This window comes from Gobius niger (assembly GCF_951799975.1).
Source record: "Gobius niger genome assembly, chromosome: 14".
Taxonomy (NCBI): Eukaryota; Metazoa; Chordata; class Actinopteri; order Gobiiformes; family Gobiidae; genus Gobius; species Gobius niger.
Genome location: NC_136865.1, coordinates 11,470,814 through 11,498,593, shown reverse-complemented (window position 1 = coordinate 11,498,593; position 27,780 = coordinate 11,470,814). Strand labels below are relative to the sequence as shown.

At 42.6% G+C, this 27,780-nt stretch overlaps 1 protein-coding gene across 1 annotated transcript; it reads right to left on the bottom strand.

Annotated features, from left to right (window-relative positions):
* Window positions 1-505: 505 nt before the first annotated feature.
* Window positions 506-26,937, bottom strand: kcng2 (potassium voltage-gated channel, subfamily G, member 2). Its single transcript, XM_079570668.1, has 4 exons — window positions 26,860-26,937; window positions 26,367-26,749; window positions 14,400-15,249; window positions 506-1,487 (listed from the first exon to the last, which is right to left on the bottom strand). Exons 3-4 carry the CDS (start codon window positions 15,165-15,167, stop codon window positions 663-665), a joined length of 1,593 nt encoding a protein of 530 aa, XP_079426794.1. The 5' UTR covers window positions 15,168-15,249; window positions 26,367-26,749; window positions 26,860-26,937; the 3' UTR covers window positions 506-662.
* Between the last annotated feature and the right edge of the window lie 843 nt (window positions 26,938-27,780).

Genomic DNA, 27,780 nt, shown 5'->3' with positions numbered 1-27,780 from the left:
CAACAGCCCATAAATGCATAAATAACAGAGAATGCTAACATGATGCTTCATGTTAGCATCGCGCTAATGCTAACAGCTCGCTAGCGCTAGCTACGACTGACATTTTTTCACTTCTAATGTCCAGAAAATGGCTAAAAAGAGTGGAAAATTTAGTTTCCCAAAAGATTCTATTTTCCCCCTCGGCGAAGCCACGCCCCCTTCTATGACGCAATGCCGTCTGCATCTATCCTGATAAGCCCCTCCCACGCCCCCTCCCCTTGCCTGTGCCGCTATTGTGAAGCTGTGCCGAGAGTTTTTAAAGGATTCAGCTTCGCAAGAGATCGGTAGTTGAGGAAAGATTTTCTTGGAAATGTAAGACAGCACGAGGAGCTTTTTGGGAGCGATACAAAAGATTACTCAAAGATGTGCTCGTGGGTCCAAACAAAGCTCCAGGTATGTTTTTGATGGTGGAACAACAGAGTAACATAGTAAGCTCTATTAAATAAATTTTGCATATTACCCCCTCTTTAAAGTATAGTAAACTTTCAAATGTTTCACACCAGGTACCGGCTCATAAAATATCTGACCCTGCAAGAACCCCCAGGTCAACATCCAATCAAGACCACTCAAGACCAAGTCAGGTTTAAAACAGACCTAAACTGACCTGAACTTAATGTCCTTGGCTAAGTCGCTGCTTTAAAATCTGCAGCCCTCTGAACAGCCATGGACTTCTTCCTCTGTGCCACTGCCGCTGGGGGCTCGATGACCCCGTGGTAGCTGTCCATCTCTTGCGAGTCCTCGCTGTTCTGAGACTTGGTCGAATCTTGCGAATCCAGCTTGTGCCTCAACGCCCGGCTCTGCTCCTCCCGCAACTCCACGTAAGACCTCGAAAACGTGTGAAAGATGGACGTCACGGGGAACGCCATGAGCAGGATGCCGCTCAAAATGCTGCTGAGCGCCACCACCTGTCCCGGGATGCTCCTCGGCACCATGTCTCCGTAACCCACCGTCGTCATGGAGATCACGGCCCACCAGTAACTCCCCGGGATGCTGGTGAACTCCTGCTTGGCGCCCATTTCGCTCTCGGCCAGGAAGACCAGCGGGGCGAAGAGCGCCATGGCGACGCACAGGAACAGCAGCAGCAGCCCGAACTCTCTCGTGCACCGGCGGACCGTCAGCCCGAGCGTCTGGAGGCCCAGGGAGTGCCGCGCCAGCCTCATCACGTAGAAGATCCTCAGAGCGCGAAGGACTCTCAAGACCAGTCCCACTTTCTCCAGGTAGTTGTTGCCCGAGCCGCTCTTTCTGCCGTTCTCCACCGAGAGGGAGTCGACGATGAGCGTGACGTAGTAGGGCAAGATGGCCACCACGTCGATCACGTTCAGCGGCGTGCGCAGAAACGTGCATTTGCTCTGCGTCTGGATGAAGCGAAGCATGAACTCCAGGGAGAACCAGCCGACGCACACGGTCTCCAGCACGAAGATGTTATGGCACTTCTGGGAGCACTCACCCTGCAACAGACAAAACAAGGAGATAGGAGTTAGGGACGAGTGCTTTGGGGAGAGAGAAAGGCATCTTAGACTCGAGATAAGAACTGTTGGTAATTAAGGATCCGTTTCAGAGCTTCCTGACTTCTGGGTTGCCAGCTTTGATCCAGCGACAGAAGGCAGATTTAGATGCTTTACAGAACAACAGAGCGCTGAATGAGAGAGGCTTAAAACAGTGCTTTGATTGTATCGTCTGCCGAGCTGAGATCAAGGGCCGGGTGAGGTGGAGGAGACTGTGTGTAACTGGTTTAGACTCGAAGGTATATTATTTGGCAAGGCAGGATTTTGTCAAGAGAAATTTGAAGAAGAACAACCGAAAACAAAGTAAAAGTTCTGTTTTTGATCTTTTATTTCATCTGTAGATGCACAATGAGTTATCCCCAGCTGTTATACGAGAATGCACCACTTAAAATTAATCTAGAACCTATCCCTTAGCTGCGCTTGTTTTTGACTTGTGTGTGGATGATCTTTGTCGTTGATCATTTTGAAAGTCCTGTACAATGTTTGTCTTTATAGAGCTCAACAATCGTTCCCCACATCGTCACTTCGGAAGTCAACCTCCCCCATTCGAAATGTCCATCAACTTTTCGAAAAACTTGAATATTAAGAGGCCCAGAATGTGTTTTTGCATGATATTGATTGAGAAAATCCGTGGTTGTTTTCCTGTTCTCTACGCGCTCCTTCTGTTGATTGCACAAAGCATCATTAGTAGAGGTCGACGGGTCAAACAACTTAAGGGTATTGTGTCTTTCAATGTAATTACATACAGTACAAACACTGCTTTGCTTCCTGTGGTTTACGGGGCGTCAATCTATAGTAATGAACTAATGTGCACTAGTACACAATTAGCTGGGTAAAAAAAAAAAGGAAATTACTTAATGTACAATTGACTTGTGTTCCCACATCCAAGCTATTAGACAAAACTAAGCCCTAACATGAATCTTGCCTGTTTTTCATTCTCCTCCTAATGTTAATGTGTTTTTTCTGGGCTGCTGAAATGGCGTTCATAAATATTTGAAAATATAATTGCAAGAAATTACGTGGTTATTAAGCCTAACTCTGCCCTGGAGGGAAACAGTCTGTGTTTCATCATTTTGGCATTTAGTTTAGTATTATTAATTTCCAGGATTCAGGGAAAGGAGTTCTTTTGCATCTTAGCAAAGAGGCGGCTGCGGGCTCAGCTACAGTGTCAGTTGACTATTACTAGTCATAGAGATGTTTCTACAACCTTCTCTGATAGAATTTTTTGATAGTCCTATCACGATTCAAGTAAGAAGCTCATAGAGATACATCGGGCTATGTTCAATTTATCTTGTCTGCTCCATCAAAGTTAGCATAATCCTGTGAGGAGGTGTTCTGGTCAAATGAAAATGGTGAGCACCTTCATAGCAGGAAGAAGAACAAGACTGCACTATTAGATATGCGTCATGGCGACATGTAAACAAGCAGCAACTTCCCTCTCTCTTGGTACAGCGGGATTTTTTGCGTTTTTCCTTCGAACTGTACAATCTGTATTCAACATTGTTTTACTGGATACTTCTGTACAACTTTGCTAGGTTTTTGTGGAGGTTCAGTGGATTTTTTACTGCAAAGAGTCCATGCTAGCCATGAAGGACTAGCCCTAAAAATGTCTTCTTCTGAAACACTGAAGAGGCACCAAGAGCCCCCTACACCTGCAGCACAGTGGAGGCGTCAAAGGAAACAAAAACGGGACTAAACTAAGAGATGGTGAAAGGCTGTTGCGGTGTGGAGGGAGCTGTGCAGGAGGTGGAGGAGCTGACCAGTGCAGGACACCATGCTTTGAAACAGGGACAAACCCAGGAGGCGCTGCACCATTTCAGAGGAGCACTGAAGGCAGTACTCCAGTTCCCTCTGCCTCCAAAAACATGCTGGTCAGGCAGCGGCATTAATAGCAGCGGCTCAGGCCTAACCCAGCACATGAATGCAAGCACTTAAGGGAACAGATAAGCAACAACGTTCAATGTCTTTTTATGCGGGTGTTTAAAATCCCATATTGGGCGGTAATATTTGTAAATAAAGGTCTAGAATTTTAGTTTAGTTTAATTTTTGAGCTGTCTACATTCTTAACTATTTACAGACATTCACATTGTTCAGTTATAGAAGCTCAAAAAAAGGAGTCGGCTGAAGCTATAAAGCTTATATACACCTGTAATCAATGTAATAAATATTTACATTTCCCAGTGATACAGCACAATCCGGTCTGTATCCAAGATAAGTATTCAAAAAATATTTGATGATGTAGCTTACCTGTACTTGAGTAACTTTTAGAAGAAATTGTACTTATTAGAGTAGTTTATCCATACAGTATGTTTTACTTCTACTTGAGTAAAACTATAATTAATTAGCTGTATCCTTACATGAATAAAAATAAAAGTTACCTTTTCCACTGTGAAGAAGGATTTAAGCGGCAAATTAATGTAGTTCGTCTCATGCACCTTGTTCTTTAAAATTATTTTGCATTTCTACATTTTCTGCCATTTTCTTGGAGTTTTCTTTATGAATATCACAATTTCCATATGATTTTTTGTTTAGTTTAACACAATTTATGGCGTCATTGATCAACAGCTCAACAGCTACTCACAGTACTAATGTAACATTTCATGGTATTTTTTTGAGTCTGGGTCACCACCTTCCACTTCTACTCGAGTAAAATAACTTCAAAGTGATGTTGCTCTTACTTGAGTAAATATTTTGGCTTCCTATCCACCTCTGTTCGATTCTGAAGAAAAGCTTCAAAACAATATCTACATATGGATTACTACAAATCAACAAACTAATCTTTTTTGAGTTTGACATTAAATACTGTAGACATCAGACAATGATCATCCTCAGTTTCCCATTTACAAAGAAAAGAAAACTGTACACTTGTGAGCACCTTCTATGATTATGCAACGTAATAATATCCATAACCAGGTGCATGCACATAATGCTAAGTATCTTGCACGTCACTGTAAAAGACTGGAAATGTTTTTGTAGGTGCTACCTTTGTGGAAAGTAAAAATGTGTATGTTTAAAGATCAAACTGGCCTCAAATCTGAAAATTCAGGGGGAGAAACGTTATTGTTAACTTGGCTTGCTAAAACTGTCTCCCTCGGTCTCTTTGGGCCCAGCTTTTAAGAGTTGACAAATGTGCTTTTCTGCATCTCGACTTCCACTCACACTTGGGGACGTTAGTACATTCCAGTAAATGGCAGCCGAGTGCAGAAAGCACTGCGCTGATTCAAATTGGAGCTGGATTCCTCCCTCTAACCACATGCTCGTCTTCTCTTCCAGCGCAGCCAAACAAATAAATGGGCTCCAGTCCCTCCAGGCCTGCTCCAACTTCTACTTTCCACTTTGTGTTACATTCTCTCTCGTTTTGACTTTCCGCATAAAACTTATTGAGTTTTGGAGGCACTGAACTAAAAGCCTTCCAAGAACGCTTTGGTGCAGTTCTCCGAATTGCAAATAAGAATGTAAATGTGTTGAGTGGATCTGATCGTTTAGGCTTGAAAGCGGTTATTCGAGTACTTGTACATCAAATGCCCTAACTGATTCCTCTCTGAAATCATGTTGACTGACGCCTGCTTTATCAAAGGAAATTGTCACTGTCAATCAACACTCACAACCTACTTTTCGCTCTAAACCTCAACTTCATGTTAGGCTCTTAAGTCAATGCGTTGTCCCACCTCTCAGCATTTTCTATTACACTAATAGGTAAACATAAGTAAGCCACATTTTAGAATAACTTTGAACAAATGCCAGGTCTATGTGCCAAAGTTTATCCTTCTAAACTGTGTGTTATGCACTGGTCCATTTAGGTCTCTCCTGGCTTTAAGCCTCTCCAAATGCATTTAGAGGTAGATTAGGGGCGACAGTGGCGCAGATTGTAGAGTGGGTCGTCTCATGATCGAAAGGTTGGGGGTTCGAATCCCACCTCCTGAAAGTGCACATTGTCGTTGTGTCCTTGGGCAAGACACTTCACCCACATTGCCCCCAGTGTCTGCGTACATTGGTGTATGAATGAGAGTATGAATGGGTGAGTGGATCCTTGCTGTAAAGCGCTTTGAGTGCCTAATGTAGGTGGAAAAGCGCTATATAAGTTGAGACCATTTACCATTAATTTACACTTTATGGAGCCTGAAAATCCAACTTGCATCAAAACAAATACCATTTCAAGAGCAATTAGGATTCAGGTTTAAAGATGAAAAAATGGGACAGCATTCAACCTATGCTTCTTGGTGTCTTTCTCCCTTCCAATATAACCGCCGTTATTTTATTTATTTTTTCATTTATTGTTCCTGTTTCCATCTCTTTGCTTGAGTGCTCGGCTTCCTTGATGCGCTCAGAGGATCAAATTAAAAGCACACATTTATCCGTCTGAGTGATCAGGGGACCCTGACCCTATCACAGCTGCAGACAGCCATGTAAAGTATACACTTCCACCGCTCCTCCCAAACTATTTGTTTACCACGCTCATTTGCACAACCCACCGAGCCCTGCTAATAGAGGGTTGTTTTACACCGGAGCTCTGAGCAGTTTATGCTTATTTAAAATAAATTACTGAAAAGATATGTCAGAGTATTGGAACACTCAACACTGCAGTGCCAGAATCGTTATTCTTATTAACAAACACTGGCTATTTATCATTGGAAAATATCACGTAATATTGGTAGCATTAGTTTAATGGCAGCTTGAAGCAACATGCAACCTGCTTTCTTAAACACTTTACATGAGGAATTTCTTGGAAACAATCTTTAGCTTCTCGCTATCCCTGTACAAAATTTGACTAGTCGTATTTACAATAATAGCCGGAAAACCTGTCAATGCCTGCTCACACACACACGCCTCACATTCTGGGATAGGCCGAGGGAACGACCATTAGTGTCGATTTTACCTGCAACATTTCAGCATCCTGCCTTGTGTCTGTCGGCCGCAAGAAACTGCTGTCAGTCAACACTTGTGCATTAACTTTGTAAATAACAGCTTTCTATGAAAATCTAGAGAGCGTTCACAGTTGGCCGAAGATTGCACTAAAACAGCACTCTGGGAAATGTATAGGCGATTAGTGTCTGGCCTCGGGAGAGATTCTAGCGCAGTGCTTTTCCATTAACAGCCATTTAACACAAATTAAGACGTAAAATCTCACCGTGAACTGTTCAGTTTGTGGAATGACCTCATTGTAGTGAAGCTTGGTAAATGGACATAATGAGACAAATTAGCCATTTAAGTCATTTGTATTTCAGAAAGTTTGCTTGGTGGTGGCCTGATTTATTTCATTTTTTTTCTGATCAAAATATGAATGGCCAAACTTTTCCAAAGTGGCCCCAAGCTATAATTTTAATAATATATAGGGAGACACATTTGGTCATTTAGATGGAGAGATGTGCACAATGTATCTTTAAAATTGGTAGAAATTGGTTTATACATTTGTAAGGTTGTTGTATCTTTCTTCACTGTACCCAACACCCTATTAACTCCGCATAGTACAGAAAATTCAACCCAACAAAACCCCAAAGTTTTTTTTTACCTGAGGATATTAACTGCTACCACTATTAAAGTCAGGAGAAAAACTCTTCTGATGTAATCTCTAGCTGTTTTCTGAAAATAACACTTAGGGCCCGATCTTCCACCTGGCGCAACGACAGCCTTGGTCCAAACGCGATGGACATCTTGCCTACGCACAGCTATTGCTCTGGCTTAGAAGACGTCGCTTAAATTAAAAAGAAGAGGTCGGCTGAGGTGTGAGCACTGCTCTCACATTCTTTTCCTTGTTTATATCGCGCTGCCTCTTCCTTTAGCATTATAAGCTCTATCCGGTCAAACTCAAAACTCGATTTAGCTCACTGTGAGTTAAACACTGTCCGGTCCTGCCGTGGTTCCAGTCTGCACTCGCCATAATTAACACAACCCAAACAAAAGCACGTTTCCACCCCCACTCCCCCACCAATACCTCTTTCCCTTCCCCTTTCTTCTGGTTGAAGGAAAAAGGCTGTTCTACATAACATCGCCATTGGCCACGGGTGTTTCTCCAGCCCACGTACGGCCCACTTAATGCGCCGGGTCTGTGAGCTGCAAGATCTCACAGGGCGCTCCTACTAAGCACAAAAGGCTACACTATAGTCTGCATTTAGAAACACAACATCAGGCCCTTATATATTTACAACATGAAATGACAACAGAAAGTTCCTTGTCTTACGGCCATTGAGAGTTATTTATGTTTGAGGCCTGATTATTTTGATGGTCACAAATTCTCCGCAGAACTCATCCCAATTTAATCTAGTCCAACTCAAGTGCCAGATTGATGATTTGTATGCGCCACTGCACTTCCTCATACTGTGACAAGAGAGGTTGTAGATCAAGTAGGTAATCTGACTTGTACGCAGAGCACAAGTGAGAAAGGTTTGCCCTAGTGGAAGTAGCCAGCACAGCGTTCACATTTAAAAATCCTCCAGACCGATTCTGCATTTTTTACATGGGACAAACTCCTACACGTAATCTGTCACTTCCATTATCAGGGGCTTGTTTTATATAGTAGCTACATAACACCATTCATTTTAACCATCATGAGTCAGCTGATGAGAAAACCAACAGCTCTCTCGGCCGTGTTTTCTCCAGGGCCACTCTTAGCATGGGAACATATGGACACATGCTGAAAGAAGCCTCCTCTGGGACCCCGCTCTTTACACTCACTAGATTTTTTAGATTACATTATGGCACACTTGGCACTCCACAGTCAATAACACCCATCTAGAGCGCTTTCCGTGCAGCCAAATGGTTAAAAATGTTGGCTTCCCAGTGTATGGTTGGAAACAGGCCACTCTAGCCGCAAATGTTTACAAATGAGAGTGCCGGGATGGTAACCGGATTCTTTGAAGTCAATAGCTCTTTTCGCTCCATGTGCTGGGAGGCTGGCTCTACTGGGACTTAGTGATTATTCCAGCAGCAATGCACACAATAAACAATCACCAAAGATAGTTTACATTAAGGGGTCCTATGTGGATACGGGATCAAACTGGAAAAATATCACCCTGCTGTAAATAGTGTGGGGTGTGTAGACAAAGCGGCACGAATGGGCCCAGTGTTCCCTTTAGTAACTGTCATATTTATAATGTCAATTATTTTTGAATTTGTTTATCTTGTATTGATTTTTTAGTATTTCTTGTTTCCAGGGATCTCCAACAGGCGGACCGCGAGATGATTAATTCCGGCCCTTGACTTGTAGAGCCCAAATTGTATGTAAAATATGTTTTAAAAAAAGAGTACGTCTCTTGCCCATTCCTGTGTGGAGTTATTACTATTAAAGTAATAACCAGAATGCTCACTCCAGCCACTAGGGGGCAACTTAAATTAAAAAAAGGAAAGAATTCCACACGTGCCCAGTAGCAGTGTTAATTTCGTCGACTAAAATATTTAGTCTAAATTTTAGTCAAAGTGATATTTTTGACGACTAAAATTGGACTAAAACTAAATTAAAACTTTCTCATGAGACTAAAACTATGACTAAAATGTCCAGATATTTCAGTCGACTAAAATAAGACTAAATAAAAATGAAAAGAAGAGACTAAAATCATCCAAACTTCTATTGACCGTCATGTAAATTCACTGTCATATGAACAGCTCTGAGCTTTGTTCATGTGGAGCAGCTCCATGAAGTCGAGGAACACGATTAAATATGAATATAATGAATATTATCAATGCAAAGTCGACTAAATTAGTCTTCATTTTAGTCGACTAAATTGACATGCAATTTTAGTCGACTAAAACTAGACTAAAATTGAAAAGTTTTTTTTTGACTAAATCTTGACTAAAATTAAATTACATGTTAGTCAAAAGACTAAGACTAACACTAAAATAAAATATGTACTGTTGCCCAGTAGAGGGCACTGACATAATAAGAGATCAGGATATCAACAACACATTAAAGCCACGTGGTAAATGGACAGTCTGCTCCAGGGCATATGTGGCAACATTAGTACCACAGAGTGTGAAGAGAATAAATAAAAAACTTGTGACACAAGCTTGTAAAGTGCAATACAAGTGTAGGATGTTTTTACAAGGCTACAGTCCTGTCAGGCTCATTATTATTCATTTATTGAAGTTTCCCAAAACATGTTTTACTGGAGCTTTTGTTTATGGACCCCGTCAATACACTCCCGATATATTTTGGTATATGATATACTATACTAATAATAAACTTTAATTTTAACTGCCTAAAAAAAAGAGTTTGGATCGCCTTTAGCTTTGATTACTGTAGGCATACGCTGTGACATTGTTTGAATAAGCTTCTGCAACGTCGAAAGAACCATTTCCACCAAGGTCTTGTATTGATGCTGGGAGAGAGTGACCACTACGCAAAGCCTTCTCCAGCACATCCCAAAGATTCGCAGTGAGGTTAAGATCTGGACTCTGTGGCGGCCAATCCATGTCCATGCTCTTTCCCAATGTGAGCGGGATGAATCCTGGCATTGTCATCTTGGTATATGCCTGTGCCACCAGGGAAGAAGAAATCCATTGATGGAATAAACTAGCAGGCCCAAATATGGATTTAACAGTGAGTTAAATCCATGTGGTAACTTATTTTTTATATCGCAGTGTATATCATCCACACCTCACTGCAGGCCCCACATGATCTATTATATTTATATCAACCATTCCAACTTTATTTGCAATTTGGCCGTAGATTTATTCCAGTGAGGGTAAATACAGACGGCATCGGAGCGCATCATTCACATAACAGTGCCTGACGATCACAAATCACGTTCCGTTTGACTGATGGACACTTGTGTGAGAGCGAACGGCGCTTTAAGTCACGCAGCGATGATAGCGGAGGGCAGCTCGTCTCCATACGTCTGCGCAGATATACCGTAAACCAGTGCTGCGCATAAATTTCAGTGACGCATGGCTGCTGTTGGGTCGGACTGGTATACGACCGGGATTTACATGGGAACGGAGAACGTATAGGGCCACTAAACATACACGATGTGTTCGGCAGTACTTTACAAGCATCGAGCTCATCTACACATCGAAAGAACTAAAAGGATGAATTCATCATCGAAGTCTGTGCGAACGCTGAATGTTTTTGTGGAGTAAAGCTCTCTGTGTCGTCACTAGCCAATTTTCTGACCTTACAGTTTGAGGTGTTGCGAGAAACTAGGAACAAATTAGGCCAACGCTTGGAAGAAGCCAAGCAAGAAGCAAACTAATTCAATCTTGTAAGGCACTTGGAGAGAAAGGAAACTCAATTTGAGAGTGGTCATGACAATACTTCACTACATTCTACAGATGCACAGGGTTGTCAATGAGAAAATTTGTCAAAAACCAGAAGTTCTTCAAAAGCGCCATCCATGCAATTCCGAATATGCCCTATTTTCACCAAACTTCCATATATATTTGAAATGAACAAAGCTATAAGGTTCCCAGATATGGAATTTCAGATAAAGTGCAATACAGACCAATACATGTACGTGCTACTCTTTTTTTGTGTTTGTAAGACAGAAGTGTCCTAACCACTTGTCCCCCACGTAAGTGCCACGTTCGATTCGACAGACGGGCTAAGTGCTTTCCATTGTATGCGGCTGCGATGAAACTTGTGCTTTGTGGCAAGCCCACCCCCCTCCTCGACTAATGTGGCAGAGCTCTGACAGACAGACAGACACTTCCTGGCTCAGGTTGGCTTGTGCTGTTCTTTAAAGCCCAGTTAAGCAGGCACCACTGCACCAGCCAGTATAAACGGCTGCCATTGGAGGTTTGAGCAAGCCGGTTTGTGGAAGAGTATTGTCTTCTGCAAACCACATATCCCTGTATCTATGGGGCCCCCCAGTCCTTAACCGCGGTGTTAAAGTCAAATAAGAATATCAAAGTTCAGCAGCCACATCCATTGTGCGCTACCAAGTGCAGCTGGTGTATTACCATGATGCCGTATCTTTTCAATGCAGACAGAAATATGAGGAAATGTTCATTTCATTATTTTCGTCAGACCGGGTCGTCCGTGCTGATGTGAATGGGGGCAGATCGGAGCTAATGGATATTGTAATGGCAGAGGATGAGTAGGAGGATGCAGCTAAAAGGATGAGGTAATTAGCAAATCAGATTCACTTAGTCTGCGAGCTTCATAACAACTACACGCAGCAACAAACGTAATACGAGATGATTGGGACGGCACAAGTAGCTACTGAGCCGTCCACTCATTTGGGAGTGAATTTCATTTATGTTGTGGAGATATTCAGATATTTCACATGAAATGAAATCTTCCGGCAAACAACATTCTTCTTCTTCGTCTTTATCTTCCTCTTCTTCATCCTTTTCTTCCTCTTCTTCTCTTTTTCCCTTCTTCTTCTTCCTTTCCTTCTTCGTCCTCTTTATCTTCCTTTTCTTTCTCTTCTTCTTTTCTTCATCCTTTACTTCCTCTTCGTCCTCTTCTTCTCTTTTTACTTTCTTCTTTTTCCTCTTCCTCTTTTTCTTCCTCTTCTTCTCTTTTTACTTTCTCGTTTTCTTTGTTTTCTTCCTCCTCTTCTACTTCCTCTTCTTCGTCCTCTTTTTCTTCATTTTCGTCCTCTTCTTCTGTTTTTTCTTCTTCTTCTTCTTCTTCTTCTTCTTCTTCTTCTTCTCCATCTCCTTCTTCTTCTTCTTCTTCTTCTTCTTCATCTCCTTCTTCTTCTTCTTCTTCTTCATCTTCCTCTTCTTCTTCTTCTTCTTCTTCTTCTTCATCTTCCTCTTCTTCTTCTTCTTCATCTTCCTCTTCTTCTTTTTCTTCATCTTCATCTTCCTCTTCTTCTTCTTCTTCTTCTTCTTCTTCTTACCATGTATGTTGATTAACATGCACTGTCCCAACCAAATAAACAAATAAATAAATTCTTCCTTGTCCTCTCCATCTTCTGCTTCTTCCTCTTCTTCTTCTTCTCTTCTTCTCTTTCTTTTCTTCTTCTTCGTTACTGTATGTTGTTTCGTTTGGCAGGCATATTTTTTGAGGACACTTTCCAATTACCTTGCCACAATTACATTTAAACAACAGTCAGCAGACTCCCACCTTCTGCGGTCACAAAAGTGTCAACAACTTCCGTTTTACTGTGTGCGCAAACCACCGCCTCATTACAGCCACAAAGCGTTTTGGAGTGACTTCCTATGGCTGCTCCAAATGCGTTTCCCCATCCTGCTGGTCAGGAAGTGTGACTGCAGTTTCTGGACACCTTTAGGTCGCTAATTGGTTCCACAATTATTTCATATGTTACGTCTGCAGAGTTTGGAGATGTGGGTGGATTTTGCGCGCCGTTGTTTATTCCACTACACATATCATTTACAAAATCAAGAACAATGTGACTTTAAAATTGTGGTAATTATACTTTATAAGAAGTAGAAATAAAATAGTCAATCGTCTTAGTCTTCCTAATAGATTTTGTCACGTCGTCAAGCACATGTGACGCTCCCACCCCGACCTCTGCAGATGAAGCAATGGTGGAGCGAGACACTCTGATGATGCTAATGTCACTCAAAGCAGCTCCAGCTCAGTGCATCCTCTGCCCCTCCGAGCCCAGGGCAGACATACACATCAAACAGGGAGCGTTTGGTATTCCTCTGGACCGCTCACCCCACAAGAGGTGACACTTTTGCATTCCTTCCGTATGAAAGGAAACATGTTTGTGGAGGTCTAGACAACAGGATTGGCCCACATAGACACAGGGAAGAAAAAAAGTAAAGTCTGTCATCACAAATTCTTACAAAGCTATAACTACCTTTGTTATCTACTGTATGTTGGTGAGCCGCCTTTCACATCGTGATCCTTTTAAGAAAATCTTGCATGATGATATAATGACACTGTATGTGATCACTCAAGATCAGAAAGAAATCCTTGTTCCTACTCCCTGTCGGTCACTCTGAGCCTCTCCGTCAGTTGCCTCATCCAAACGCACTCACCCTCATACAATACTCTTCTCCAACAGCGGAACCATCAAGCCGACCTCAATCTTGGGTGGTGTTTTCTGTGTTCTCACTTTAGATTGTTTGTGTCTTAGAGTGCTACACCTTGCGACTATTTTTACTCTTGCCTTCTGCTAATGACCACTATTTTCATGACGCCAAGCTATCCCATAATCCTTACGGTAATTATCATAGCATTACGTGTGTATTGGTTAACTATATTAGCGTGTGCCGCATGTCGCAGATATAGCTCAGTATTTGTTGGTTTAAATGTAAATCTCTTGTATTTACTGGCCAGCCTGGATAGACAAGAAACCAGCAAAGAAGCTTTAACTGTAGGGATTTGGTCTTCATGTCCCAAATGTGCAAAATCAGCACATTATGTAACAATTAAGATGCTCCGAGGCTGTGGAAATGAAGAGAAAACAAACAGCTCAATGTAATGTTTGTGTTTTGAAATTACTTTCCGAAAAAGATGTGGTTGGCCTGGTGCAGTAAAGATATAGTCTATTCCCTATATTTAGATAAACGTATAGGGAAAGCCGTTGGAATTCCCATGCTTTCTCTTCTCTCCATCACATTGATTTATTATACAGCATATGTGGGCTGCTGCATCAACATAATCTTAATTCATTTTGAGACAGCCGTAAAGCACACACTTCCCTAAAGCGTTTACAGAAGAATCCTTTGCCCACTGCCCCGCCGCTGTTTCACCATCTCCACGTGTGAGGATTGGTTCTGCAGCTACTGTATGCTCCACACGAGGTGAAGGTGGATTTATGCAGCAGGAAAGTGTGTGTCCTTTGCACTTCTTGCAAATGTGGCATTACATAACTGAGAATTGCTTGATTTTAGCACAAAACAGTTGTCATTTGTTATCAAACCATGTTCTGGAACAGCTGACTAACTGCACGAATGAATAGTTTCACTTTATGATTGTGTTGTACAACAGTCACTCACCCGCTCCTCCTCCGCTCGGAGGTCGGGCATGGTGCTGACACACAGCGTCACAGCTGTGATGGCTACAAAGATGACAGACAGACAGGCGAAGATCTTGCCGGGCAGTCCTGAGTGGGGGTTTTCCACCATGTCCCTCAGCCTCTTCATGCAGGTGCTGCTCTGGCTGTCCTCTGAGCCTGGCCCGGGGACTTGTGCGTCCTCACAGGAGGGAGGGGCCGTGAGTTCTGCTTCTTCCTCCTCTAACCTCTGTAGCTCCTTGTACTCCTCCTGCCTCAGCCGCAGCTTACGCAGGCAGCACCAGTCCAGGTTGTCCTCCTCCACGCCCCAGTACAGCAGCTCCTCCTGAAAGGACAGAGCACACATCTCCCTGAGCAAGCGGAGCTTCCCCGCGGCCAGAAATGTGACGATAGTCCGGAAAGCAGAGGGGCTGCGGTCAAAGAAGTACTCATGTCTGCTGTGGTCGTAGTCATCACACAGGTCCATGATCTCCTGCTCACTGCTGCAGCTGCACAGCTTTCCCAGCCGTGTCAAAGGGAACTCCTCCAGCGTGCTCCAGGGGATACGAAACTTAATGCCCCCCACGTTAATGATCGCCGCCCGCTCATCTCCCACCGCCAACCGGGGCTGAGGCTGCAGCAGCAGCTGCGCTCTCTTGTAGAAGAGGCCCTTTTTGGCACTGACTTCTTGTGGGTTCTGAACTGGCTTGAAGTGGAAAGAGGTGAACTGGTGCTCTGTGCTCCCTGCGAGAAAAGCCACCTCCTGGTACATCCTGCAGACGAGCTGTGCAGAGAGGCTTCACAGGAAACAGAGGGGCGAGATGTAGTCACCCATTCAGCAGCACTGTAGGTCTCTGTGGACACAACACACATAAACATCATTAGATCTGAGTCACGCTTCATTCAGCTCAGTCAGGTTTGTAAGAGAACCAGAGAGATCCCATTCTTATTTTTGACAAGTCCTTATTCTTTACAGCCTTTATCATGTTATGTCACATAGAAAACTGCATTTTTATGTCTGTCAAGCATGAGCACATATTAAGGCGTGATTAGAACTTTTTTTGTTGGAGAAGTGCACAGAAATGTCAAGACAAAATTCTGAACTCACTTCCAGAGAAATAAAACACAGGCTGCAGAGTCAGACAAATGAACGACTTTGTCTGTGGCTTTATAATTTACAGTGAGCTGCTGAATAAGCACTTCAATAACAATGTGCACGAGAGTCTTTGAAAACACAATGTTTCTAATCAGAGCGTTTCCCAGGTCGAAACTGCATTGTCTGAATTGTGTTTTGTCTTGTATTGTGTGGCAGCTGCAGGAGAGAACAGAGGACTGTCTACAATGAGAGTCATTCTATTATAGAAGAAAGGTGAAGCCGACAACACAATTAAACACACAGGAGCTCGGTGGTTTAGACAGGGCAGATTAACAAAGCCGTTCAGGGAGGGTCAGTTAGTCAAAGACCTGCACCGATGACTGTGTCCATCAAGTGTAGCTGCACAATGGAGCTAAACATCACATGCTCTCCTCCTGTGGCATGCTGGGAGTGGGACATCATTTCAGGCTGTGGAGTTTTATACTTTAGACCGAACAATTTGCCCTCATAATAACTTCGTAGCTCAAAAAGATAGATGTTATAGGATCGCTCCCAGTAGATGACTCTTTCTCTTTACTCATGGGCTGCAGCATACATAATCTGGGCCTGATCCAGCCCCACAGTCAGCAGACCGAGTGACGCAAATGGTAAATTCATTTTAATCATTTATCCGACCACTTTTACACATTTGGTTCTAATGTGCAAAAGTGCACAGCCTTTTTTCTGTGCACTTCTTCACATTTCTCACCGCTATTGGACTCTACCTGCCTGAACTAACTCGGACGGGGGTTCAACATCAAATCTCCCTGACCATCTCCCTGATTTTACCTCAGTCATAATTGGATATATTTGTGTAGTGAGATGTGTGTGATTGCTTAATTCTACCAGCAAAATCCCTCAGATTGCCCTCCTCTCGGGAGGTGTGGGGGGACGCACGTGCTGGTGTTTTGATCACGTTTCTGCAGTTTGCAGAGCCCTGTGCTCAAGCGCTACACTACATGGGACCATCAATCTCTTGCAGGACATGGACAGTGTTTGACTTACAGTGGGATAATTGTTTGTAATGTGTCTTTAACAAGATGTAGGAGGCTGTGCATGACGTAAAGAAGAGAACGAAGAGAGAAGAGGAAGCACACCACACCTTAGTTTATCCCCCTTCTTCCCTAAGGTGGTAGACTTAGGGAAAGGCTACCGGGCTACCGACGGAAGCACTGGCGCCGTCTGATCAGGCCCTTTATGCATATCAAGATTTGATGCATACATAACATTTCTTTCACACACATTGTCACGCCACATTATCACTATGAGACAAGTTCCAGAACCATATGGGGCCCATGATGAAGCAGTTGGTAAAGTCTATAGACTTACATTGGTTTCAAGTGAACAAGAGCATCATGGTACCATAGTGTCCAAATGCTATAATGTGGACGCTAACTTCGCTATTATACATATTAAAATCTACATTTGTTTGCCACTACTGAAAGTGCAATTAAGTAACTGAGCAGTTTTGACAACACAATCACACTTTCTTTAAAAAGTGACATAAATTACAAAAATAGCATCAGGTACAGTTACATCTGAAATCATTGTTATATCATTCTTGTTCCATATCACACTTTACTGTAAAAGTGATTTAATCTTGCAAAATCCCCAGCGAAAGTTTCGTTCCAGTAAAATGTACAAAGACGCAGAGCGTAATGTCAGCATGACAACCCACACATAAAACATGCGCTGACATAGACACACTAATGATGCATACATAATATGCTACAATTATGGTATTATTTGCAACATTGTGGCTACACAGGGATTATAATAATGAAATAGGTCAAAGCATTTGCATAAACATCTACATCCAAAAGTGTTCCATTATTGTTCAGTATTGGGCTGATAATGACTCCAAAAGCTTCTGCTGCAGTGATTCCTGGAGATGTTGGAGTCACTGGAAATAGACGTAATGCTTTTCATCTCAGATTCATGATTCATTTATCTTAACAGTAATTGTTCTCCTATCAAGAACGTTGGATGATTTGGAACATTACCCAGGCAACGTTTGCAGTAAACATAATAAATCAACAAAATAGACTTCAATTTGATTCATATGAAATCATAGGTGAGTCAGATAATGTAGTGCATATCCAGTCCATAGCTATAAATTGTCCTATAATCCTGGCTCTATACAGAATAGTGTTATTTTCTTCTCTCCAAACTCTAAAAATGTGCACCGACTTTTCTCATATCTTCGGAACAACCCCCTCGTAGATTCTATTACACAACACTGAAGCACTAAGTTCTTTATTAGTTTTGACATTTTTGTTTTATTTAACACGGCCTTAAGGGTGCACAATGACTCTCCACGGTGGAGCAAAAAAGGGCCAACCCCGAACGGCCCATTTAGCCTCAGGCGGTGGGCTATCGGAGCAAATTATGTCTGGGGCACACTACAGCTAGTCTCCAAATTTGTTGTTCTATTGTGCCGCCAATCTCTGAAAAGTAGTTTTCCCTCTACAGGGACAGAGAGGAAAGCTGCACTACAATATTGGCAAAGTGCAAGTGACAGGAGCGGCTTTATTGAGTGTGACACCGCGTTCAGTGGGGGGGCTCTGGGGTCACAAGGAACAACAAATAATGAATTTGAAGAGGATCTTTCAGGTCTAAATAATGTCGGCAAAAGGACAGTTGATCTAATTGAAAAGTACATTTCCTCTCCACGTAAAATTGTTTTCTCAAGTAGATGAATAAAGAAATAAGAAAAAACATATTATCATCAAGTAAGTGTAGGCATGTATTTGTTGAGAATAAACACACCAGTCTGAATGGGGAACAGAGAAGACCAGATAAAAAGCGATTTGGCTCCGAACTATGGGGAATGTTTAACTAAGGTAATTAGATTTGGGGTTTATTCACAGACAAACAGTTATAGCGCTTGTAAAATTGGCCCTGAAGCAGCCGTCCGAGAAGTATCTTGATGAGAGAAAGTGATGACTGCAGTTTGAGCAGAGATGCACGTTTGTAAAATGCCTGAGAGTTGCAAGCAATGTAATAGTCCTCCAAGCAGTGGCATCATATATATAGTGTCACATGTATGAAAGACATACTTTGGTCAGAGCAATTGCATTGAGGTCGCAGGCAGCAGGTTTTTACTTTGAGCACCTTGGCATTGGTAAGTAAGTAACTGCTTTATCTGTCATTGTACAAGCGTACAACGAAATTAATTGTGTTCAGGTGTTAGTCCTGAGCCGCTGCGACTGAGCCACACTGCCACTGTGGGCCAACCTGACCAGTTTTTGGAGGTTGGGGAAACCGTAGCACCTTGAGGAAACCTGGCTGGCTGCCTTCAGTGATCCTCTGAAACGATGCACCGCCTTCAGAGCGTGGTGTCCTGCACTGGTCAGCTCCTTCCTCTTCCTTCTGTGCAGCTCCCTCCGCTCCACAACAGTCTTTCTCCTTTGTCCCTTCCCTGTTTCCTGTAGCTCCTCTTGTGACGCCTCCACTGTGCTGCAGGTGTGGGGGGCTCTTGGTGCTTCTTCAGTGTTGCAGAGGAAGAAATGTGTAGATCTCAAATGTGTTCAGTTCATATTTAAGCTACAGTGGGGGGAAAAAAAGTATTTGGTCAGTTCCCTATAGACTTTCTATTGGATTTCGGCCAAATACTTTTTTTTCCCCCACTGTAGCAGCTTGTTTACTTTTAAAAAGCTGCTTTCTTCAGGACCATTATGGAAGAAAAAAAAGCCGACGAACCTCACAAAAACATGGCAAAGACCTACAAAAGCATTCAGTGAAACAAGGCGGAACACAGAAACCACAAAGGACTTTCAGGGATTACAACGTTGCAGGGTCCATACATTTTTGTTTTTTGTGTACATGTTTTCAACGAGGGAAAAGCACAGTCACAGGAGCACTGCACTGCTTCCTCCCTTTATCACAAAAAAAAAAAAATCAAGTCAACAAACTAATTTAAAATAACTAGCTCTCTTGGCTACTTCCCTAAAGAAAGAGCCACCATCAGCAGCACTCTAATTCTAAGGCATCAATAGACACATTTATATTTTCCTACAGCCTATACAAGCTACGCTCAATAGGAGACCTTCACTTCAATATGCCTCCAAGGGTCTAAACAAAGGTGCCTGGGGATAAACAAAAGCCCAATTGAATTCTCCGTCGCCTTGAGCTCGTCCGTCACAGCGGGTCAGGGCGTCGGAGCAACATCAACCTGCTCCGGGCTGTGGCGTTTCTTAGGAGATGAAATGGAAATCTGTGTCATTATTGCGACTTTCACCAGACAGCTTCCTTCTCACCGCTTCTATCAGATTTTTGTTTGCGGCAGCGTGATGTTAAATGTGAAACGAATCCATATTAATAAGACCGTGTGGGGGAGCTGATGGGCAGGTTTGATTGGCAGGCCATTAGTCTACTCAATCTGCTTTGCAAATCTTCACGTATGATGTTAATGCCGGCTCTTGGTCCGTCGTAGTAGAGATTGTCAGTCGGCTGGACAGTGGGTGATTGAGTTGAGGGAGTAGCTGAAGAAAGACGTTCATCCAAGTTCTTAACACGCAGGTCAGCCGTTATCCACTATGTCTGGATACAGGAAATGAGTGGATGAACGTAACTATTGCTTCATGTTCATGGCCTGGATTTGAGTTAGGCAATGCATGCACATTTCATGGCAGCACCTTTGTTCTGTAGTAAAAGGATTAGATTTAGTTCATTAATGCTGTGTTTGTGTTGCAATGTAAAAGTCCCAGTTTGACAAGACGACGGCGACATCATTGAGCCACACCGTCCAATCAGAGAGCATCATCCCATGACCTTTACTATCTATAAGATTTTATGAGATTCAAATTTTCAAATGGAGATCTGTCTGTTAGATGTTAGATTCTTACTTGAATAACTTTAATTATGATTGATAAACGAAAAGATTATCCTAACAGGATGGGAAGTACGGGTGCTCATAAGGTTTACCTTCCACCTCGGTTTTCCTGACCAAGATCAGGACACAAGATCCAAAGAAGGTCAAAGCACTGTATTGTGGCTGTTTAGTGCTAATGTAGGGCCCGGCCGATATATTGGGCCGATAAAAAGTGATGGAGTCTTCCTGTTTTTGCACTGGAAAGAGCTCAGTCAGGGCTACAACCGCCTAGGCCTCAGGGGAACTGAAAAATGCCACGGTGAAAATCGGTAACAGGTTTGTGCACCTATTTTATGTTCAGGGGCGGATTTAGAGGGGTGGGTGGCAGTAAAGGTCTTGCCCCCCCAGCTGCCACCCCATTGATGTCAGCCAGGTTTTGTCCTTGTCTGGAACTGTCTAAATTCTAGTGTAGTCATCAACCTGGCACTTTATAAATGCATTGTTTCAAGGACTAGTTGCCATCCAGATCTTCAAAGCTTGATTCATTTAATAGTTTTTTTGGTCTATATTAATGTGATGTGGTTTAGAAATTGTCTTGCAATCAAGCAAAACTTGCGTTCCCCCTTGCAAACCGTCGACATTGTAAAATGTGTTGCCACCCCAGAAATTATCCCTGACCCTGCTTGCCCCTGTTTGTGTTGTAGGCTTTGCTTGTAATGTCTGAACCGTAAGAGACAGAAACTTACCCTGTTTTGTTTTGAAATCTACTGACTGTGTCTGAAGTTCCCTCTGAAGTAACATGAACTTCGTGAATAAATCAGCCCTATGCCCCATACAGTGCCCCGACACGTTTAGAAGCATCATACTCGGCATCGGCCAATCAACACCCCCATAATCAGCATCAGTCAACCTCTATTAGATATATTTCTAAATATTTCTATGGTTGAATCTTTTACTATAATGATAAATAACGATAACGATAGGCTTTTTGAGAGATAAAAAAAAAAACTACATCAAAATCAATGACTTAAAATAACGGCTTATACTGTATATCGGCTATCATATCGGTCGGGCCCTACTGAAAGGTTTGCCCCCGGGTTTAGAACAATGGGTCGAATGCGGAACACACATTACCCTCACAGAGAAACTAAAGTAAACTGCAATCTTAACCTATATAATTTTACCACTGCAAGAAAAGGTCAGTGTCTGGAGGAGTCTGACCTTTTTCTGTCTTATTTAATGAGATTTGACATTCTCTCTTGGAATAACTGATCACTCTTTTTGCATTACTTTATTTAAATTTAGCCGAGACAAGGCAAGTTCACACATTTTTTACAATTCTTGAATTTCAAAGCGAACTGGACGAAAGAGCCGGGATCTGTTTGCGCTTTCCACATCACCCCTGCGTCGCCTTTCTGCAGGAGGCTCCACGCACAAGGCTTCCTTTGCATTGTTCGTTCACAACAGGTCTCTTTGTGCGAATAATCATTTGCAAGCAAGTTTGCATAATTCTGCTATTCAGCCGGCTCCTATACGCCCTTTCCTCCCACATCCCCTCAGACTCCAGTGTCTGCGCACTCTTAGCATTCAACTGTTAGTGGACCTGCTTTGGGTGAGTACGAGGGGGGAAATGTATTTAGACAAGTGGAAAATGCCAGATTCAAATTGATTGGTTTATTTTGTCGACATATTTGATGCAAATTTTTTTACAGAGGGGATTCATGTAGTCTTTGACAAAGAAATGTTATTACAGGATAAAATCTGTACGATTGTCCTGCAAAAAAAAGGGATTGATTGTCCTCCCCATTTAGCCTTAATTGACCATTTTCGTATGTTTGCATTTCTTCACCACAGTAACCAACATTAGAAAATAATTGCTTAATTCTTGATAATGAAGGGCAGGGTCGCTCTGGAGCATCAATAATTACGCAAAGAGCACTTGGCACGACGTGATCACTCAAGTAAAGCTCCGAGGGGCCACCACAGGAGTGCACTTGTTATTAGCAGGAAGAGAAGGTTTGTTGACCAACGGCTTTACCTCATAGAGCAGGCCCTCCAATATTGATTAGTCGTGTCATTATTAACAACCTGTGGCATGGGTTAGCATGAGGCCATCTTTCACCGGGAAATTGTGGACAAAAAAGTGGTACAGGCCTAAAGTTATTTACAGCATAGAATAATTAGGGTCCCAAATAAATTGACCACACTTAAAGTAGTACTAAGTAACTTTACCTTAATAAATCCTTTTTGTAGTCCCTCTGGGGGTAATTCAAATGTGTTCAAATGTCGGGCAAAGCTAACTATGGGCTAGCACCACTTAAGCATATTTACAGCCAAGTAGTCACCAAGAGTGACAAAAATGATCTCTATTGTGTAAGTGGGTTGTGGCACAATGTACAATATCCCGCTCTCCCTTTGTCTTTTCTGTCAGCGAAGTATTTAGTCTCACGGACAATTAATGAGTTTAAAAAAATAATTAAAAAACACAAAATGCTACAACACCTGCAGTGGGCTTTTAGGGGCATGAGTTATTTAGTTCTGCTTTAAAAAATTACTAAAGCAGAGTTTGTTTACATCACCTTTGTCTATAAGGCCTATAAAGTCGACATCCATCTTTTAACTTCAAAACTGACCTTTTGGAGCGTATGGTCATTTCAGTGCTCAAGATGCTCGGGCTACAATGCCTCTCTTCCTAATAACCAGCTTCACAGTCCCCACATGGCCCGCCAAGGTAAATGTCTTCAAAAGTATTTAAAAAGTCATGAGACATTCACTCATGGCAATATCGGAAAATGCCCTGTGAACTGAACAAATCATACAGTGTCCTCTTTCCATGTTTGTCTTCACAACAACTGACGAACAAGTCAAAAAAAGTTGTCATTCTAGGAAAGTGTCTTTCAGGGTGTTATTCTAGCACAAAGTAAAGGAAAAAATCGGATGAAGGTCAGCGGGACCGAAATGTTGCTGCACCAATAAATGTCAAAGAGAGTGAGACAGTGGCTGCGTCCGAATGTCAGCACTAGTCCCTAACGCCTCATTCATAATCATAAGAACGAATAATCAGTGTCTGCTTAAACTAATACCAATCAAAAAAAATTACATTTTATCATATTTTTATTGGCCCTAACATGTAAACATTCACAGGACAGGGAGGAAAAAGTAAGTGAACCTAGGAATCTTGCTGAACTGCAGCAGTTTTATAAAGAGCAATGGTCCAAGATTCATGCTGATCGTTGTGAGCGTCTAATCTGCAACAGAAAAGCAGTTTTTGCTGCAAAAGAAGGATCAACCAGATATATAATACAAGGGTCCACTTACTTATTCCACGCTGTTGTGAATATCCCAGGTTTTTTCTGCAAAATATTGTGATAAACTTGTAAATTAATTTTTGTATTGATGATAGCACGTTGTCCAGGCCCTGAGGCAACAAAACAGCCCCACACAAGGATTCTTTCTGCTCCACATTTCAAAATGAGCATAGGGTTTTGATGTTGATGTGCTGTTCCAGTTTTCCTCCACACATGACATTGTGTTTTCCTCCCAAACTCTTCAACTTTGGTTTGCGAAAGAGCACTTGGATGCTCCACAGCACTACTGGCAAAATATACTGCAGACTGATTAACTCAAAGTGTAATGTTTACATGTTATGGCCATTAAAACTATAATAACATGTCATTGTTTGGGTGGTATTCGTTTAAGCACATTTTATGACCAATTTAGGCAGAAATGTGAGAAATTCCAAAGCATTCACATACATTTTCCTCCCACTCCCCACTGTATCTAAAAAAAAAAATGCAATCAAGCGGTTCCACTTATTGCCTTCCCTAAACAACAATACAAATATGGTTGACAGTAGACTTATCCTGCAGCACATTCTGAACTCTTTTGCAGACTCACATTCGCATCTTTGGAGATTAGTAAGCTGTTACTAACAGGTCTGTAGCTTTCCAACAGTTTGCCGAAAGTGGTGTGAAAATTTTCTAGCCTAATTGAACATGAAGCCCAGACCTCACCAGACAGAACAAAGAGTGTGGAACTATTGCAGAAGAACATAATGGGCAGACTAAACGGCCAGAAAATCTCTTTGGAGTCTGAGAGCTGGAAACGGGATTGTCTAGGCGCAGTGAGGACAACAAAGCACAAAGAAAGCTGCCTTGGTCCAAACATAATGTGGCAAGAGCATTTGTTTGTTAGCAATTAGATCTGAAGTAAAACTCATCACACTTTGGTGTCAATGGCCTATTTATGTCTTGGCATTTGGGACACCTTCATGCGCGATGCTGACTTCAAACCTACTTTCTTAATAATCATGACTGAGTTTGATGGGATAATGTCTGCGGTAAGTATATATATGTATATTTTTGTTGTTTTGTTGTTGAGTTTTTACTCCGCAGTAAAATCGAAGAGAATAGAGAGGTATGGAAACATAGGACTTTCTCTGTACCATAGTGGCTGTAAAAACAACTGCCGATATGTTTTCAATGATAGAACAACATTGTAACAGGGCTCAGACAGCTCCCCCTTAAACATACTTAATTGACAGCGACCCCTCGTGTGATTATAACAGCCACCAGCCAACCAGAAGGCATTAAACTTTGTGGCAATTATTGTGACATCTGGATAGGCCGCTAAGGATCGTAAACAATATTATAACATGGTTAAAAGGCATGAGCTCCCATCGAGATCTGAGCTGTACCCTCTAGCTCAGTATGGAGGGTATGCAGATGACGTCACGGTGTGGAATCAGCATGACCACAGATGTTGGCATCTGTGGTCATGCTGATTGAGTGATTTTTTGGTTTTGACCAATTTGTAAATTAGCAGTGTCAGGAGCACTTTTGGCTAACAGGCCCAAACAGTTACCGGAAAACACTCTCATTAAACACCGTTATATCAGATCAAATCTTTGCCCGATGCTCCTGAATAGTTCCCGGATCCTTTACCCTGAAAAAGTGCAAGGTGGGGGAATGTGTGAAGCACTGGTTTTGATACTCGATCTGAGAAGAAGAAAAAAAAGCTTCATGGTTCTGGGTGACTGGTGTGTGAGGAAGTGGTGGTCGGAGGGGCCAATGGCACAGAATGGCAGCCTCTCCTAAGTCAGTCTACCCAAGGCCAGCTATGGCTTTACAGCATAGCGGGAGTGGAAAATGCATGGAATTGACTTTGAGCTGACTGTTGACTTTATTATTATTATTATTATTATTATTATTATTATTATTATTATTATTATTATTATTATTATTATATCAAGTGCAAACATTAAAATATGTGCTCTTTATGTCATGTGGTCGTAGCCAAACTTTTCTTTACTTAATCCAAATGCTCGCTTGTGAGTAAGAACAATATTGTGGCAGGTAAATTATGACGTCTTAGGAATATTGGAAAGTAATTTTAAAAGCGCAATAAGAACAGTTCTATTTCACTAAGATACCCTTAAAACTGTGTTATTATTGTGTTATATGATGCATGGCGAGAGTAATGCTGCACTTTGAACCGGCCATCAACAGGTTCTGGACACTCAGACCGTCGCATTTGGCCACACTGTGCTTAAAGCGAGCCCTTAGTCCATTTCTAGAGCCTATACCCAGCTTTATCGACTTACTCATTCCTTATGGCCTAGAAGTGCGACACGTTTCTTGTAGCGTATCAATTCTTGTGTTGTTTTGGTTTGTTGTTGTTGTTTTTTAGGATATTTGTATTTTCATTTGTCTAGGCTATACTTTGTTCTTGGTTACAGTGCGGGGGATCCGTGTCAAACCACACACTGACTTGGATGCTGGGTAAGGTTTTGTTGCATGTTCACCGCCCGTGCCACGTTGCACTTGCCTGAGTCGACGATTCCAAATGCAAGGATGGAAACGTGAATAAAGTTCCCCCCCATATGTTTGCGCACACTCACACTCGTGCACGGAACCACTCTGAAGATGACTGTTTACTAACTCTCTCTAATTTTTTTGTTTTGTTTTATTGCCACGTTGAACGCACGCAAACGCCCGTCACCACAGGCAGGTTCTCAGACTTACCCGGAGAGTTGAGCTGTCCATGTGTTTGTGCCTCCTGTCGCGTTCACACCGCTCTGTATCCAGCATCCCTCCAAGTTTTCCGGGCAGATGGCGCGGGACATTAGTGCGCAATCACCGGCGGAGCGCACGGAGTTTGCAAAGTCCCTTCCTTCAAATGCAAAAGCAACGCATGACTCGTTCCGTAAAGAGACGCCAAAGAAAAAAAATGATGTTATTCCACCCGAGCGCTGTTTGCTTCTTGCCTTGTCCTCGGTTAGATGGAGAGGTTTATTCGCTGTTGGCCGCGCTGCTGCTCAGGTGCGCTCTGATCTGTTTCGCGCTGCGCTCTGGCAAACTGGCGCCTCTCTCTCTCTCTCTCTCTCTCTCTCTCTCTCTCTCTCTCTCTCTCTCTCTCTCTCTCTCTCTCTCTCTGTCTCTCTGTCTCTCTCTCTCTCTGTCTCTCTGTCTCTCTGTCTCTCTGTCTCTCTGTCTCTCTCTCTCTCTCTCTCTTCACAGAAAAGCTCCAGTTCTCTTCCACACAGGGGGAGTGTGCGTGAGCTCTTCCTCTCTGTGGATGGAGTGGCGATGTCTGCCTCTCTGATCGGAACTGAACAGGCTGGGTTTGTGCAAGCCTTTAGTCCTATACAGGGAAGCTTCAATCACATCCACAAAGTTTACCAGCTGTGGAGGAAAAGTAGCAACAATGTGAATGTATCATACACTTAGCACTGCAAACTGGTTGTCACGAGATTTGAATTTCACTCTCACAAAATCTACCTTGAAACGTGCTGATACCTTTGCTTTGAATTCACAAGTGGTCCGGATCAATCATGTGTGCAGTTAAAGGAACAGGCCACCGTTTTTCCATACTGTGATATGTTCTTTCCTGAGCTTAGACAAGTTGATGCGTACCTGTCTGGTCTTTGTGTGTGTCCTCAGTCACGCAAAAAGACCAAAGATGTTGTTTGCATTTAGCCTCTTCCAGCATATTCCTATAGCTCCAGACGGGGGTGAAGTTAGAAGCGACCAAGCTCTTCCACGGGCACAAAGACCAGACAGGTATGTGTAAACTCGTCTAAGCTCAGGTAAGAACATATCACATTTTTTGGGCGGCACGGTGGCGCAGCAGTTAGCGCTCACAGCTCACAGCAAGAAGGTCCCGGGTTCGATTCCCACCTGGACGGGGCCTTTCTGTGTGGAGTTTGCATGTTCTCCCCGTGCCTTCCTCCGAGTACTCTGGTTTCCCCTACCACTAAAAACATAGATTCCCCTCTGGGGCCAGGACCCCCCTGAAAAAGAGATTCTTAAACTCAGTGGGACTATCCTGGTTAAATAAAGGTCAATTTTAAAAAAAGTATGGAAGAACTGTGTGCCCTCAGTCAAGCAAAAAGACCAAAAATGTTGTTTGCGTTTGGCCTAGCATGTACTACAAACG

Bases quoted from the DNA above. Each gene is read 5' to 3' on its own strand.
- kcng2 (XM_079570668.1), bottom strand. From the start codon at position 15,167: ATGTACCAGGAGGTGGCTTTTCTCGCAGGGAGCACAGAGCACCAGTTC. The intron at 1,488-14,399 runs GTGAGTGACTGT...TGTCTGTTGCAG, and splicing joins TCCGAGCGGAGGAGGAGCGG to GGTGAGTGCTCCCAGAAGTG.